This window comes from Drosophila santomea, chromosome 2L (assembly GCF_016746245.2).
Source record: "Drosophila santomea strain STO CAGO 1482 chromosome 2L, Prin_Dsan_1.1, whole genome shotgun sequence".
Taxonomy (NCBI): Eukaryota; Metazoa; Arthropoda; class Insecta; order Diptera; family Drosophilidae; genus Drosophila; species Drosophila santomea.
Genome location: NC_053016.2, coordinates 7,994,952 through 8,011,202, shown reverse-complemented (window position 1 = coordinate 8,011,202; position 16,251 = coordinate 7,994,952). Strand labels below are relative to the sequence as shown.

Here is a 16,251-nt window from a genome sequence, read left to right as displayed (position 1 = left end):
CCATATTTCCATACAATTGCAAATCTTCTGCAGTTTCCGCGACCTCAGGGGTCTCGCTTCTGTTTTTTTGTTTGCTTTTTTTTTTTTTTTTTATTGTTTTTGTTTGGGCCGGGGCGCTTTTCCCACTGCGCCGAAATCGAGGAAATCGAGGAGAGCCACCGAAAACCGAAAAGCCTGAAATCACGTTCACACGCCTCGAACTCACGTTTACAACTGCGACGCCACCAGCGGCCGATCAAGCCCAAGTCCCACGGCAAACCATCGGCCTCTCTCTTTCTCTTCCACCGCTTCGCACCCAGCTCCAATGCACTGAAAGAAATTGGAAATGCCTCTGGGAAAGTCAGCCATTAAAACAAAACATATAAAATTCTGCATTACATTGTATGTACACTTTGTCCAACTATTGTAACATTCTGTTGAGCTTAGAACTATCGAAATATTATTAAGGAAAAAATTTTGTTTATTTTTACATTTTTATATGGAAAATAAAGCGTTTAGCTTAAATACAAAATTTGGGTTCCCTTTAATTGTTTATATTAGTGTTTTATACTTTGATTTAAATGTGAAAAAACATATGAAAGGCTCAAAAACAAATTTGAATATATATATATGTAAATATAAGAACTTGGAAAGTTTTACAGAGATAATACTATCTAGATCGATGTTACTGCCATTTTTCCTCCGAGTGGAGAGAAAAAAGAGTGACGAAGTAGAAGAGAAGAGAAACGCTTCTTATTTTTACTGTGCGGCTTGCATTTGTTTTTGTCTTTTGGTTTGCTTTTGCAGGAAAACTTTTTCTTATTTATTATTCGTCGACAAACGCTGAAAAACGACCCAGCGCAAAAAAAAAAAACAAAAAACACAGAAAACTTAAAAACAGCGGAGTGTACATCGACAAGAAAAAGAGCCACACGCAACGAGGAGTCTTCCGAAGACAGTCTTCGGTTCTCGTGTAGCTGTCGCTGCTGCTCCAATGTTCCAATGCTCCAATGCTCCAATGCTTCAGTGCTCCAATGTTCCGATGCGGAGAGTGCGTCTTAGTAGGTCAGTGGTGGACCCGAACATTTGTTGTTGCCTGGGCTTTGTTTTGATTCATTTGCGGCCGCTGGTGTTGCAAGTGCTGTGCTGTTGTTGCTGCCGCATATGTTGCTGCTGCTGCTGTTGCTGCTGCTGGCGAGGATTAGACGCCTCGTCGAGAACAGAGAGCTCGTTTTGGCGCGCATCTTCGGGACTTGATTGCGGGAACTGCAACTAGCGAGGGTTGACTGTGCCATTTTAGAACTTATGATGGTTTTTGAAAATACAGAAGAATATATGTTATTTTTACAAGTGCTTTACTTAAACATTTGTATAATTTGCAATAAATATTTTTATAATATTTGTAAGTATTTTATTATTCAATAGTGAAACTTACAAATACGATATAGTATTTACTAGTTACTTTGTGCTGCCATTATCCTTTCACACCTCCAATAAAAATTACAAATCGACTTACTGGTGAAACTTTTAAACATATACTTTTCAAATTGATAAAGTATTTAGGTAAAATAATCCTTTTAATTATTAATTTGATTTTGTTTAAGCAACCCCCGCTGCCAGCAACCAACTGTTGTAAGCGGTCTTCTGTCCAGTCTGACCACGGTTTAATTATCGTTGTGTGTTTATTATGTTCTCGCCCGCCCCTCGACTCTGCCCACCGCCCACCGTCCACCGTCCACCGCCCACCTCTCTCCCTCCTGTCAACTCCGCCCACAAGACGCCGCACGAACAATATTGTAACTGCTCCTCGTCGTCCGTTTTTTATCGGCCACGAAAAGTTCCATTGAGTAAGAGTTGCGCCACCAGGTGGTGCGGTGGGTGGTGGTGCGGCGGTGGGTTGCTTGGCGGAGATAGTTATGGTCCAGCAGTGGAGTGGGTGGTCGCTGATGGAGTTTCCTCCCTTTTTCCACTTCCTTAGCTGGCCGTAAAAAACTGGTTTTTCCCCCAACAATTGCCAAATAATTGCTATTGCGAAATGTTGTGCAAAGGCGCCTGTCTGCACAGCATTCATAAGAAAAGTATCCAAGTTCGCCGCAGATCTTCGATCTTACAGATCTATGGTACTTCGAAATGTTAACATTATATATTGTTATACGTTCCATGTTAAATGCAAACCCTGTGTTGATTTCGTGTGAGGGGTTCACGAAAAAGGAATCGTATCAGCTCGCTGCCATCGATATTTGGGTCAGAGCAAGTGAAAGTGCAAAAATAATAACTGTGGCTGCGGTTGCGCCTGAGAAGCAGGTTCACTTTACTCCAGTTGAGCGCTTTAATCGGAGGTCTGGGCCGGGAAAGTAAAGTGCGAATCGAAACTATAAGACCGTGAATGATTCGAATTTTATAATACATTCGAACTATATGCTTATGGCAATATTTCTGCAATGAAAAGTGAAATCTTTTTTCTTAGTATTAAAATAAACGGTAATAAATTGTTAAATTGTTCCCTCTTAATTAACTTTCATATTACAATTACATTTAAGAATTAAATTACTTTTTAAAAATCAGTCCGATTCAAATGATACATGCAATTAAAATTTGAACAGACATAATGCTAATGCATAAATGATTTACTGATTTCATTTAAATCAATTAATTTTAAAAAAGTATCGCTGTTTCGAATCAAGCACTTACAAAATATTTTAAAACCAAAAGCTTATGAGCGAAAAGTTTGAAAAGACGTTAGATGAGTTATGTATAGTTCAGCTTCTGTCAGACTTCATGAGTGTCTTTTCAGCACTGCATCTCTCATGTTGCATATTGGCAATTTTAAATTTGATTAATTTTAAAATTGATTTAAAATGCATAAAGAAAGCTTTTCAGATTGGAAACGAGCTTTAAAACTGGAAATGTTTATAAAATAAAACGACGATAAAAAAAAATGTATAGTGTGGCAACGCTGCCACCATCAATCTGGTAGCACTGCGAACGGCACGAAACAGCTGATTCTATAGGAGTCAACAAATTAAACTATTTTAGAATTCTAATTGAAAACAATGGACTTTCCGGACAAAATGGACATGGAGAACGAGAGGGTACTGAAGCTGATATTCCCCGACGGAGTGCCAGGTGAGTGCACCATCGATAGCCGCCGCAATGGGCAGATAACTTATGTTTCGTGTACCGAACCCAACAGACAACCTGCGTGGCAATCCGGAGCTGGATAACTACCTGGCCAAACTGGGCACGTGCAAGGTGGAGCAGCTGAAGAAGGAGCAGACGCGGCTGGCGGAAGAGGCGCGCACCATCCTGGAGCAGACGCAGGACCTGGCCATCTCCAACTACAGAACCTTTATTACCACGGCGGAGAACTCGCGTTCGATTTTCAGCGAGTTCCTGCGGTCGGAGCAGCAACTGGACACTCTGGTGTCCAAGCTGCCCGACCTGAGTGTCCAGTGCGAGCGCTTCTTGCAGGATTCCGCCGAGCTGAATGAGCAACGGCGATTGAATTCCATTACTCTGCAAAAGAACGCCCAATTGCTGGAAGTTCTGGAACTGCCGCAGCTCATGGAGCGCTGCATCCGCGAGGGGCGCTACGAGGAGGCTCTGGAACTGGCCGCCTACGCCACCCGTTTGGGCCAGCACCAGGGACACATTCCCGTGGTCACAGTGCGTTGTCCTTTAGCTACCTTTGCATTATTCTCTAAGCAAATCCTTTCAGAGCATTGTGCGTTCGGTGGAAGCCCTGTGGCACACGATGCTGGTGCAGCTGGTTGCACAACTGCGCACGGATCTCCAGCTACCCAAGTGCTTGCAAATCGTGGGCTATCTTCGCCGTATGCAGGCATTTGGAGACAACGAACTGCGACTTAAGTTTCTGCAGGCAAGGGACGCGTGGCTGACCTCTTGCCTGGAGGCCATACCTACTGGAGATGGTTAGTGTGAAGTTCGTATAAGTAGCGAACACACTAATAGCAATTTTAACTATCTTCACAGCCCAGCAGCACCTATCCAAAACGATCGAGATCACTCGTATAAATCTGTTCAATATAATCACCCAGTACCGCGCAATTTTCCCGGAAGACGAGGGCACTCTAAAGACTCAGAGTTCCTTAAGACCGCTGCAGGGCGTCAGCTGCAACGGAGACAGACTTTTCCAGGCCTGGCTGCACAATAAGGTAGTTACCGCTTGACTGGTTTATTTAAATGTATACTACTTCCTGTCTACTTCCTTAGATCAACGACTTCTTGCAGACTCTGGAACGCGATCTACAACTAGGAGTAGGATCCGTCGAAACAGTGCTTGGCCAGTGCATGTACTTTGGGCTTTCATTTAGTCGCGTGGGCGCTGATTTTCGTGCCCTAATGGCACCTATTTTCGTGGGCGTGATCCGCCGTCGCTTTGAGAGCAGCGTGGAGCAGGTCGACGAGCAGTTTGAGCGGGAACTGGAGAAATACACCTTAATCAACAAGGTGGCGCTGCACTCTCACGCCCGCAAGCAGGTTGATCCCGAGCAGGAGTCCTATGCTCCGCCCGAGACTCTGTTGGACTTCTATCCACTAGCCGCTTTGTGTAATGGCTATCTGAGTGCCTTGAACGAGCTGCGCCTGTGTGCTCCCCTGGCCCTGGCCACCGATGTTACCCGCTGTCTGCAGCACTCCCTGCAACAGGCTGCACAGCGTGTGCTTGCCTTTTATCGGCAGGAGCAGCAGGCCTTCGCCGGCAGCGAACGAGAGGCATTTGTTCGGCTCTGCTCATGCCTGGCCTACGACCTGGTACCCTACATTCAGCGGTGTATCCACGGAGTGTTCCCCCCGCAGTCGCTAACCGTTCATTTGGGCATTAGCTTGCTACAGCTGGAGCAACAGCAGCTCACCTACTTGCAGCAGACTCGCATTCTGGAGCCCTTGAAGCACCTATTGCCCACCAAGGCGCTGGTGCAGCCCCAGGAAAAAGTAATGGAGGCTCAGCCAAGCGTTGGAGTACCTGTCCCTGCCGAGGGATAAAGCTATGTAAAAATATATTAGTTGTTATATATATTCCACTATTTATAAACATACCTACCTTAAAGTTTATTGAATTCTGCATACAAACGATATGGGGTACATCTCAAACAAGAAAAAGAAAACTGATAAACTTCTGTTATATTATTCCACTGCTTTCAAAATCTGACTACAAAATTATGTCTACGACCATACTACCGCTCACCTGATTTGGTATAGTATATATTCCCATTTACAATAACCAATGCCCAACCTCTTATTCATAGACACACATAACAGCCCATTTAGCAAAAGGATGCGCGGTTCTTCCGCTAAATCGTTTTGTTAATTTTACAACTTTTCCGGCGAATAAATTCGCGAATGGTTTTCGAGTGGCGGTGGACTTTTGTTCCGCCTGTGTCCTGACCCACTGGGGAACCCCCTTTTTTAGTGGGGGTCGCGAGGGTGTAATAATATTTTTACTTGGCCGCCCCAGCGATCAAAAAGCGGCTCGTTGCGGTTGTCCACCGCCAAAGCCAAAGCCAAAGCCAAAGAGTTGCAATCAGCTGCACTAACCCCCCTTCCATCTGCATGCCCCTTACTGACGCGTCGACATGGCAGCTCGGATTGGGCAGTCCGGAAAATGGTGGAAAATTGGCGGTGTGGTGGGGGCAGGGCTGCGTCTATAAGCAATTTCGCGAACAATGACTAAATTTCGGGAAAAGCGAGCGACTTTTGTTGCTGTTGTGCCACTGCTGTTGCATCTGAACGAATCTGCATGCAACGCAGTGCGCCGAAAATTGGAAAACATGGCAGCTGAATGGACAACTGCCGGAGATGGGGCATTCCACAAACGCTTGCACTGAGCAAAACAAGTTCATAGTCTTTAGCATTCAAGATATAAGAGTGAAAAGTGCCATAAACTCTTTTAAGATTAATCTTCTTATTTAAGTTATATTAATGAAATAGTTTGCAGCCTTTCCGACACCTATAAAGCAACAGCCATTTCTTGTGGCAAACTCATACCTTTCCTAGCAGACTTTTTTCCGAGTGTTGCGGATGGGAATAGGACATGGAAATAGGCATACACTGCTCGGCATTCAGCGCCGACTCATCGTTCAACGTCAGCGCCGGATGCGTTTGTGGCCACTGCCTTTGTGGAAGTTCCGCTTTTCGGGGGTTGGGGGGCTTGGCTCCAAAGGAATGGCGCACTGGGGGTATGGGTATGGGTGTGGATGGTGCAGTTGGGGCTTTGGACTGGGGGCATCTGTATTTTTAAGTCCACCACTAAATACAAACGAAAGCACTCAAGCACAAGTTGGCCACGATTTCCCAATCGCAGTCGCTCCCAATCTCCGGCCTACACACACACACACACAACACATACAAACACGCACATAAAGTCCGTTCAGTTTGGCCGTAGTTGAAAGTCCGTAGTCCGGACTCGTCATAGTACAAATGGAATTTGGGATTTTGATTGCGAATCGAAATAGATTTTGTGGTATTTGGCAAGCAGTGCGAAACAAGCGGCTAACAACCTGAGGTGGTGTGTGTGTGAGACTGTGTGTGTGTGAGACTGTGTGTGTGTGTGTATGTGTGTGTATGTCTGTGTTTGCGCTGCATGCGCGTGTGCGTGTGTGTTGTGTGTTCATTTGTTACTTTGGCATGGACAACACTGCGTATACGCGCTTTATACCGTCCGTTGATTGATTGAGTTTTCGAGGCCTTTTACACGCTCGCTGCCTTCGTTTTGGCCAGCCCCCCGTTTATTTTGCATTTTTCCAAAGCTCCACCCGCCACATTTCCACATTTCCCCTCCCCCCTTGCCAGCTTGCCCTCTTGCCTGTTTGCATTTGAGCCTGTTTTTGCTGGCCGCTTGCTTTTCGGTTCGTTTTAATTCGTTACCAAGTTGATTTTGTTAACCTGAAAAGCCGATTTTCCACACCTGAAAAGTGTTGCCAACAAAAAAATGTCGGAGAGACAAAAACGAGATATAAAACGATATTTTCGTGCAGCTTTAGCTATAAGCAGCTTTAAATATAGTACCAATCTAATTCACCTAAGTAAAATGAAGTGTCCATTTAAAAAAAAAACCATAAGATTTCTGGTTAACCATTTGTTTCTAATTTCTTTATAGAAGAGATATGAAATTAAAGACTGTTTTATACGGACATATTAAAAAATGAAAACCACCCAGAGAAAGAAGTTTCGATATTGGTTTAATATGTACACTATTTGTGATAGATTATATAGATTTTATACTAACCTACATATGGGTATAATCCATTTGAAACCGCATAAAATCGCATGACCAATTCAGATCGCCGAATTCAAGGACTCGTGCTACCCCATGTGCCATACCTCGCAGGAAGTTGAGGTCCAGTCCAGTGTGGGTGGTGGTTGGAGGGCGACGCGGCGCTGCTGTGCCATTGTCCGGCTGCTAATTTATCGGGATAATTGCCAAATGACCAAACGGGGAGTTTTATTACAGTTGCCAGAGGAGTGGAGGGGGAGCACAAAAATGGCCAGTCAACGATGACCGAGGGTAAGCACCCCCAAAAAGAACGGACACATGTGTTTGCCCAGCTCAATGTCCTCTGCCCTTGGCGCATTTTTAATTGTAATTCATAAATTACATTATTTAGCGACTTCGGGGCAGGTTAGTTAATGATGTTGCCGCCATTTGGGGATTGCTTTCCGTTCTTCGCTACCCCGAAAATAGCTGGAAATCGATAAGCGCCACTTTCGGGAAAAGCGCCACACAAATGGCGTCGGCGTCTCATAAATGTCAACTCAGAGCCGTAAACTGCCAGCGAAATTGAATTCGCCACTTAGCACCACAGCGCCACCTAGGGGGTATTCCATTCTGCACTGATTCAATTTGGATACTCTTACTTATTCAACTTATTCGTTATGCAAAATTATTGCCGCAGCGTATTGAGTAGCACCAAAAAGGCAAAGAATGAAAAGAAAGCGCGGAGCTGTTCAACCAGTTGGAAAATACCCTGGGAGTTCTGGGGTAAGGAGTGGTTTTATACATATACATATGTATATACGAGTATGTAAATTCGCAAACAAATCACTCGAGCTTGCGAAATACCCTTAGGGGAATCCTTTAGTTATCCTTTAGCGATTTTTCAAATAAACATGCAACACATTTTTCAGAAATCCACTCCCCTTCACTGAGCCAGCGGCTGTCAAAGTTTGACGCGTTTTTCGGGCTAGTATCGGATTTCCCCTTTTCGCACACCAGTGTTGCCGCGAATAAGAGCTAAAAGCTAAAAACCACAGATTGGGTTCTTAAAAATAATATATAATATAATATGAGGTGCAACAGAGAGGTAATTCCATTATTGGTTTACATCAGCTAGATGGACAAATTGAAAATAATATTCTATTCGTTCAAAAAACTAAATTTAAAGATATTCCGTTTTCTTGAAGTCTATGTAAGCATAAATAAATAAATAAAATTAAATTAAATTAAATTAATATTTTTTGAATGAATTTAAACGTTTTGGAGTAGGTTATACATGTGAGATGTGAGAAATAATAAGTAACCCACCATTTGGCTTAGAAATATCCAAACTTTCAGTACAGCTACTGGGGTATCCTTTCTTCTAAAATGATGCTGATGATGCCGACACTCCTGTGGATACCAATACCGATAGCGATGACAACGGGCGGAGTGCGCCTCGAGGACTTTTTGGCTGACATGTGTGGGCGCTTTTATAGGCTAATGGCCTGGGATGCACGCCGCGGGCCAAACGGCAGTGACTTTGACGGATTTTCAGAGCCAATTCGGTTAGGCTTGCCTGATTAGCTTCTGGGGAATTCGCACACGCATCTCGAGGGCTGGGGGCAGTTTTTTTTGGATGAAGAGTTGGATTGCCAAACTATGCATAAAATTCGAAATCTTCTTACAAATCATACACGAAGCATGTAATAATCAAAAGTGTTTGAAGATATATACACAATTCTAACTATCAGAAACAACGTTTAACTTTGTTAAATTTAAAGATTGTGAAAATATTCCACACATCACTTAAACTATATATGTATAGTACACATAAAACATGTATTTTAATGTTTCGAATAAATCTGCTTGTATAATTTTGTGTAGAAATTGCCCCCTGCAATGTAGGTTTGTAATATTCAAGTCTTTCGTGGCATAGGAATTTCTTGCAGTGTTGCTGAGCGTAGAGCAGGACAGCCCATGACTTAATTAGCGAATAGCGCGCTGGCAGAAGAGGATCCTCCAATCCATAGCCAAGTGCACAGGAATGCGCGTCATTATGACAATGGCGGCCACCCACTTCCGCCCACTTCCGCCCACCAACCAACTTAAGGTCGAGGGCAAAAAAAAAAAAATGTCGCGTTGCAACTAAGTTGAGTTCGTAACGGCCCTCGCATTTCCAATAGTTTTCTATGGCTGCTCCTCAGTTTTTTCCTCAGCTTTTCCGCTTCTTCCTTTCATTTCACAATTTTTATTTCACATATCCAGAGCTCTGTGTGGGTGTGTGTGTGTATTATATTTCTGCAACGCGAACCAATAACCATCGAGCGGGCAGCTGGAGACGCTGACGCTATAGAATGCCATTGGCTCCGGGTCTCATCCTCGCTCCACATTCCCAGGGCCCCCGATGACCTGATTCACCTGTCCGCACCCGGGTATCTTACGGACACCAACGGCGGATGGCTCCTTCTATACACATTTATTTTTTTTTTTTTTTTTGTATTTTTTGTTTGCCCACCCGATTTCTTTGTATTGTGGTTATGATAGCGAACCTGACGGTGGCCACATCCCTCCACGACCGAGCATCCTCATCCCCTGACCCCAGCCGCCTCCTCCAGCCTCCTTTCTGTGGTCCAGAAGCAATATAATTTATTGAAGTTCTGGCATTTTTCAAAATGAAATTCTTTTTAACGATGATTGAACTACGTACGTGTGTGTGTGAATCCACACAAGCCCGTAGCTCTCCTCTTGCTTGGGGTAATGGGGGGAAGGGGGGGGTTCTTTGTTTGGGTCTAGCACGTTTGGCCTGTCCATTGAACGCCATATTATTGGTCGATTGAAAAGTAAAACATTTTTTATTATCCGCACGTGTGCCAGCTCCCATTCGATCCTCCTTGCACCCCGTTTTTATGACTACAAAAAAAGGGAGAAGAATATGTGTAAGATGGGGGAGTTGGGCGTTCGTCAGTGGGCGTGCTCTGACCACCTGTCGTGGCATCGGGCATCGCACATCGGGCATCCATAAAACTTTCGACCCAACTACCCCAGGTGAGCTCATGGTTTTTATGATACCAACGCCCAGCCACCGCACCACCCAGAAACCTCGACCCACTTTCGGTTCCTTCATATTTGATAAGCACGATGGCGTTCCTTCCTTTTTTCCATGGGTTCCTTTTACTGTTGCGCCCCATCAATATCCCTCAGCTGCCCATCTCTTTCACTCCCTCTCCCTGCTGGGCATCAACATCTCTTGCTCTCTCTCTCTCTCTCTTATTCACTATATTTTTTCCCTCTATTTCCTGCTGTTTGCTGTGCACACGTATGTGTGTGTGTGTGTGTGTGGTTATAAAAATATTTCATTCAATTTTTTATTCCTGTTGGCGCTCGCTGGCCCTCAATCGCTCTCTCTCTCTGTCTCTCTTTTTTCCTTGGTCAGCTAGTCCTTGCCCTCTCTATCGCACTTCGGCTCCAGCAAGTCCTTCTTCTGGCCCTTCTTCTATCCCGCTCGCACTCGCTCGCTTTCGTGTCCAGCGATTTATTTTGCCGAGCCAGCGGACCACACGGTTTCTCATTTTTTTCGCAGTGCCTGTGTGTGCGTCGCCTTTGCTTTTGTTATTCCGTTGTCCTTTGCTCAGGTCGGCGGTGTCCTGTACACTTGGCCACCCACTGCGCCACCTAGTGAGCCACCCACTGAGCCACCCACTGAACCACCCACAGACCACCCCACTGACCCACACTCCCCTTTTCCAGAAAACCTACGTCTTCTGCTTCATAATTTCCCGCACTGCTTGCTCGCTCTCCCTCTAAGACAACTTTCTCACTCTCACAGTGATGGAAACTGCTTAGTCGAATTTGTGTACCAGTTCGGTACCAATATTATAAAACTAGAACTGATCTTGGAACAAATTTCATTTATCTATTATAACTGATATATAATATCTGATATTTTGATTTTGACTGTATGAAAGTGAAGCATTGGAGGTAAGCTGCTTTTAAATATGTTTTTAATCTTGCATATTCTTTGAACAGGAACATTGTTATCTTTATATATGCTTACTGAATAACATTGGTACCTATGGTACCAAACTGGTACACTTATTACTTAACTGTGGTAACATTCGCATCACTAGTGGGTGGTTCCCGCGAACGAATGGCGCGCTTTCTCCTCGAATATTTCTGCGGCCACTGCTCCCGATTCCTCCTCCACTGCTCCTCGATTTGGTCAAGTTGTGGACTCGTTTCCCTTCGCCTCCGCTCCGCCAAGCTGAGTTCTCTTTGGTTTCTCCTCGATTGGGTGGTATTTTAGCCTACAGCTCCCCATTTCGGCCGTGTTTGTTTGCACTTTTATAACAATGTTGGCCAGTCGTGTGAGTTTTCTTGCGGGGAGTCCAAAGAGATGAGGTACGAGGAAATGGTTGATGGACCCCAAAATATGATGTCATGCATCAAAAACATTGGGTGTTGCCCTGCGATAAGCAAATACGTGACTTTGGTATTGAAAGAATTCCATAGACTACCAGAGTACCTGTGCAAAAAGTACTTGTATTTAAATCAGATTTATTTAAAAATGTAAACATTTTAGGCAATCTGGCACATTTCCTTGAAGATCTTCCATCAAATATCCCAATGGGGTTTCCATTTGGATAATCCTCCCCAAAGATGACTTTATTGAACAAATGAACAGCAGACAGACCTGAAACTAATTAAGCTTAGGGCTAAATTCAATCGTGAAAATAGAAGCAAGTCGAATACATAAATATGTTGGCTTGGATATGTAGTATATCCATTTGTGGGAAATACATTTGTGTTTATGTCAGACAAAGAAGTACAAAAACTTTTCCATCTACCCACGAGCGAAGAGGGAGAGTGTGCTCTAGATTCCAGTCTCAGTCCGGCCATTCTATTCTGGTCTCCGGCTCAGGCCAGTTCTGGCCAATTTATTTGGGCCATTAAAATTGTATGATAAAGCGAGTCCATTAATTGTGTTGCTTAATTTTCGTTTTAACGCATTTTATCAAGCCAAACAGCGAACGTCGTATCCTCGGCTCTGCCGTGGCCATCTCTCAAATCCCACTTCCATCCCTCTCCACAAATGAGCTTCTCAGCTGGTCTAATGTGTTTTTATTTGCCGCTAAGGGAAATCGATGGAGTCCAGTCCAGCAGGCGCTGACATGCCATATGCCACATGGAATGAGCCAGGGTCCTGCCCCTGAGATGCTCAGTGATCTATTGTGGGTTTTCTTGGGGCACCAGACTTGGACTTTAAAGTCACTTCTAGCTAGTAGAACTATGCTGCTAACCAAGTTAATGATTTATCAATAGAAGTTCAAATAAAAGACAATTTTGCAAATGTTTATATTTATGCCTCTGTGACAGAGCTTTATATACATATGTATGTAGGTATATATAAAAGGCGTGGACCATTGATAGTCGATCTCCGGGAAAAATAAACATTAAAGAGGTGCTGTGGGGCAGTTTCACTCTGTATTCCTTGTGGACGCTCATATCTTAACGGTCTTCGTTTATTTTCATATAAACCCACATATACTCGTGCATGTACACCAGGATGGTGTGGGGTGGCATAAGTGGGTGGTGTGGTCTTGGCCGGGCTATGAGTATATATGATTTTTATTGTTATTGTTTTGTCCTTTTTATGATGTTGCACGTATCGCAGTAACTTTGCCCGAACGCTCGTGTGTACATGTGTACGTGTATCTTGCGAGTCTTGGCTATATCCCTATATCGCACATAAATACAAACACACTCGCTGGCACGTATATAAATAGAAGAAAAATCGAAGGGAAAACGAGAAAAATGAAACAATAACAAAGCGTGCAGCTCGAATAAGCCACCCATTCCAACCATTTCGCCCACCCAGAAACTCCGACTTCCCCATTCGGTTATAATTGGGTGGCATTGAGGGTGCTGCCGCCGGACTCGGTATTTCACCCCCAAAAATCGCTTTCTTTTCGCCCGTTTCCCCCCCTTTTGTTGACTTAAGCGAAATGCGCTAGTGTGCGTGCATGTGGGTGGGTTCTAAGGGCTGTTTACCCCCTCGATCGCCCCCATTTCCGTTGTGTTTGTGGTTGTAATTTGAAGCCAGCGACAACAGAGCCTTGCTGGGCTTCTTTCCTTCCTCCAAAAAGAGGGTGTATGGCACGTTATGGATTTATGATATATACACATAACTTTATGCAATAAGCGCAGGTTCAAAAAGGACCTTCCTGTGGTTGGCTGAACTGGCGTTGGGTGGTTGGGTGCTTTTCCGATTGGCTGGAGAAACTAAGCAAATTCATAATTCCTGCGGTCACCTTCATAATTCCCCACCCCAAATGGCGGCCTGGCACATTGCGTATGCGCAATATTGGCCAAGGGTTGGAGAAGGGTAAACATTGACTGGACTCTAGGTGAGGTCATCCTATTTCCACTTTCATCTAGTTATCTGATTCAAAAGAGGGGACATAATCTTTCCCGTCCTGTTTTCTGGTACTCCCATTTCATTTTTATTGCTTCACTTCACTTCACTTCGCCTCGGCTTGATGTGTTTCCTTCTCGTCCTGCGGACTGTCCTGCATCCCCATTGCTGTTATTGGTTTCCACTTTTTTATTCCCTTTGAACTGGACACGGCTACATTCTGCCCTTTTCCTTCACATGTGAACGACTTTCTGTATTAAATTCCCTCCTTTTGCCATCTTTTTTATTTGGCGAATCTTCGGTGGGTTCTTCAGCATTTGCTCTTAAAAAAAAAGTAGATTTATTATAGATATTTTATAGTTCGGACTGAGTTGTTCAGAGATGAAGAAAGCGACGAAGAAAGGATATGGTGGCTACGAAAAAGTTTCGGCACTGCACCAAATAGCGATCTAAAAGTGGGTTTTGGTAAAAGCATAATGTAAACTAATTTATTCTCTATTAATTATATTTTCTTTTATTGAAAATATAATATTTTACAATATCTATAAGCTACATATTTATACTCGACAGTGTATTGGAGACCCGATTCGCACCTCTGAGGTGAGTGGAATATTTTTATGCCATTTTTATTCGTCGGACAGTTTCTTCTTGCCTCTCATGGCCTTTTTATTCCGCTTTTATTTTGTTGCAAGTTTTTTGCACATTTTTATGGCGCAAATTGCCAAAAGAAGAAGCAGCAAGAAAAGTGAGCGACGCAAAAACAAATTCCCGCAAACTAAATGTGTTTGTGGTGTTTGATAGCGTCAGCAATGTTGCCGCTTGGGTGGCTCGGGTCACCCTTTGGCCACCACCCACTTTCAGCCGCCCCGCTTTTCCGGGCCACTTTTTCGCTCTCCTCGGAGGAAAAGCGCGAGCGAGTGGGAGAAAGCAGCAGCAGGTGAAGTAAATGGCAATAAAGGAGAAAAATTAATTTTATCCTTTCCATTTCCGTTGTTGCGTGTATCAGTGTGTGTGTGTGTGTGTGTGTGGTTTTCCTTCTCGTTCTTTCCTTGGGTGGTCCGTGTGGGTGGCCGTTTTTCCCACATTTTCTTTTTAGTTTTCTTCAGCTTTTGCATTATTTTAACGTGTGCTCTTTTTTCCCACCATCGCCTCTACTTTTTTTCCCTTCGTTATAAATCTTGAGGTTGAGCACTCGACTGGACGCCATTTTTTATTTTTCACCTTCAACCCCCACCCACCTGAACCCCACCCCATCTACCGCCCCTGCCCCACCCCCTTTTGGTCGGACGTCGCTTATTTTTCAATTCTGTCAGCTGCGTCGGTCAGAAAATGTCGCTGGGGAGCGGTCGCCGGCATCCTTTTCCCCGATTGCAAAAGTTGAGATGGGATGTGGGGCATATACTTGTATGCTATCTGCGAAATAATTTATAGATGCCTCAACCAAAATGGACAGAGTAAAGGGTTTCGTTTCGTTTCGTTTCCTTATTTACTTTTTTATTGAGACTCAGTTTTTTCATTTTAGATACTGAAATTCAAGAAGTCACGTTGTGAGGCGGATCTCAAGAGGGTTTCAGATAAGAAAAAATCACTTTTACAAATCACTTTATCAAATCTGCACATTCGCCATTAATATATTAATGGAATAGATACAAAATAGATTCCAGATTTTTGGAGAAATAATTGTGTTAGAAATTTACTGTAAAGAACTATAGTATTAAATTCTCTAGGTATAAGAGAAATAAAAAAGAATTCTGAGGGCTAGTGCCTATGATGTCCGTGATGCTCGTGGTGTCCATGGTGCTCATGATGTTCTCGGTGATGAGCGCCATGATGTTCCGGATATTCATGATGATTTTCGTGCGAATAACCAGACTCAACTGGATTACCTCCATGGAAATGGCCAGATCCCACAGAACTTCCGTAAATTCCAGGCTGTGGGTGATTTGGTGAACCTTGAGCAGCGAATCCTCCTGGACCCGGGCGTACTCCTCCGTGTCCAATTCCCACCTGGCCACCAACTCCAGCAGATCCCACTGGACTTCCGTAACCAGGTTGATACTGATTTGGTGGTCCTTGACCCGGGCCTACTCCTCCCTGACCAATTCCCACCTGGCCACCGACTCCACCTTGACCGTTGAATCCTATTTGGCCGCCAAAACCTGCTTGTCCGCTGAGTCCTCCGTATCCTCCGAATCCCCCTTGTCCTCCAAATGATCCTTGCCCACCTTGGCCGAAGCCATTCTGGGCGATAACAGTGGTCACCAGCGCAAAGACAGCAATCTGTAGTTATAAAATTACGGAGTTAGACTCTAAATTGAGGTTTTCTTAGCTAGAAAGCGCACCAGTAGTTTCATCGTGGCAGAAGTTTCAGTACTAAAGTAGTTTTCCAAAATGTTTCATTTTTATACCACGGATGGGTAATTTCCAGTAGGTAGCCCAAAGGTATTCTACCTGGCTGAGGAATTTCAGTGGGTTATAGGAGTAAGGGAATACTGTTTTGTTGGTCTCTACCTGTAACCTGTAGAAGGAAAACACAGCCACGTATTGCTGACGACATCTGGCTAAGATGGAAAATAAAATAAACCAGTTCATTGGAAGAGGGGAAATGGAAAAACAGAGAAAACCAGGAATAGAATAAAACGTG

General features: G+C 44.0%; 2 protein-coding genes across 2 annotated transcripts; one reads left to right on the top strand and one right to left on the bottom strand.

Moving 5' to 3' along the window:
- The first annotated feature begins 2,964 nt into the window (after nt 1–2,964).
- LOC120458496 (conserved oligomeric Golgi complex subunit 8) lies at nt 2,965–5,047 on the top strand. Its single transcript, XM_039646163.1, has 5 exons — nt 2,965–3,105; nt 3,173–3,645; nt 3,698–3,911; nt 3,973–4,154; nt 4,213–5,047. Exons 1-5 carry the CDS (start codon nt 3,033–3,035, stop codon nt 4,981–4,983), a joined length of 1,713 nt encoding a protein of 570 aa, XP_039502097.1. The 5' UTR covers nt 2,965–3,032; the 3' UTR covers nt 4,984–5,047.
- A 10,158-nt stretch (nt 5,048–15,205) lies between these two features.
- LOC120453734 (protein spalt-accessory) lies at nt 15,206–16,075 on the bottom strand. The gene is made up of 2 exons (XM_039638569.2): nt 15,950–16,075; nt 15,206–15,887 (listed from the first exon to the last, which is right to left on the bottom strand). Exons 1-2 carry the CDS (start codon nt 15,959–15,961, stop codon nt 15,366–15,368), a joined length of 534 nt encoding a protein of 177 aa, XP_039494503.1. The 5' UTR covers nt 15,962–16,075; the 3' UTR covers nt 15,206–15,365.
- Between the last annotated feature and the right edge of the window lie 176 nt (nt 16,076–16,251).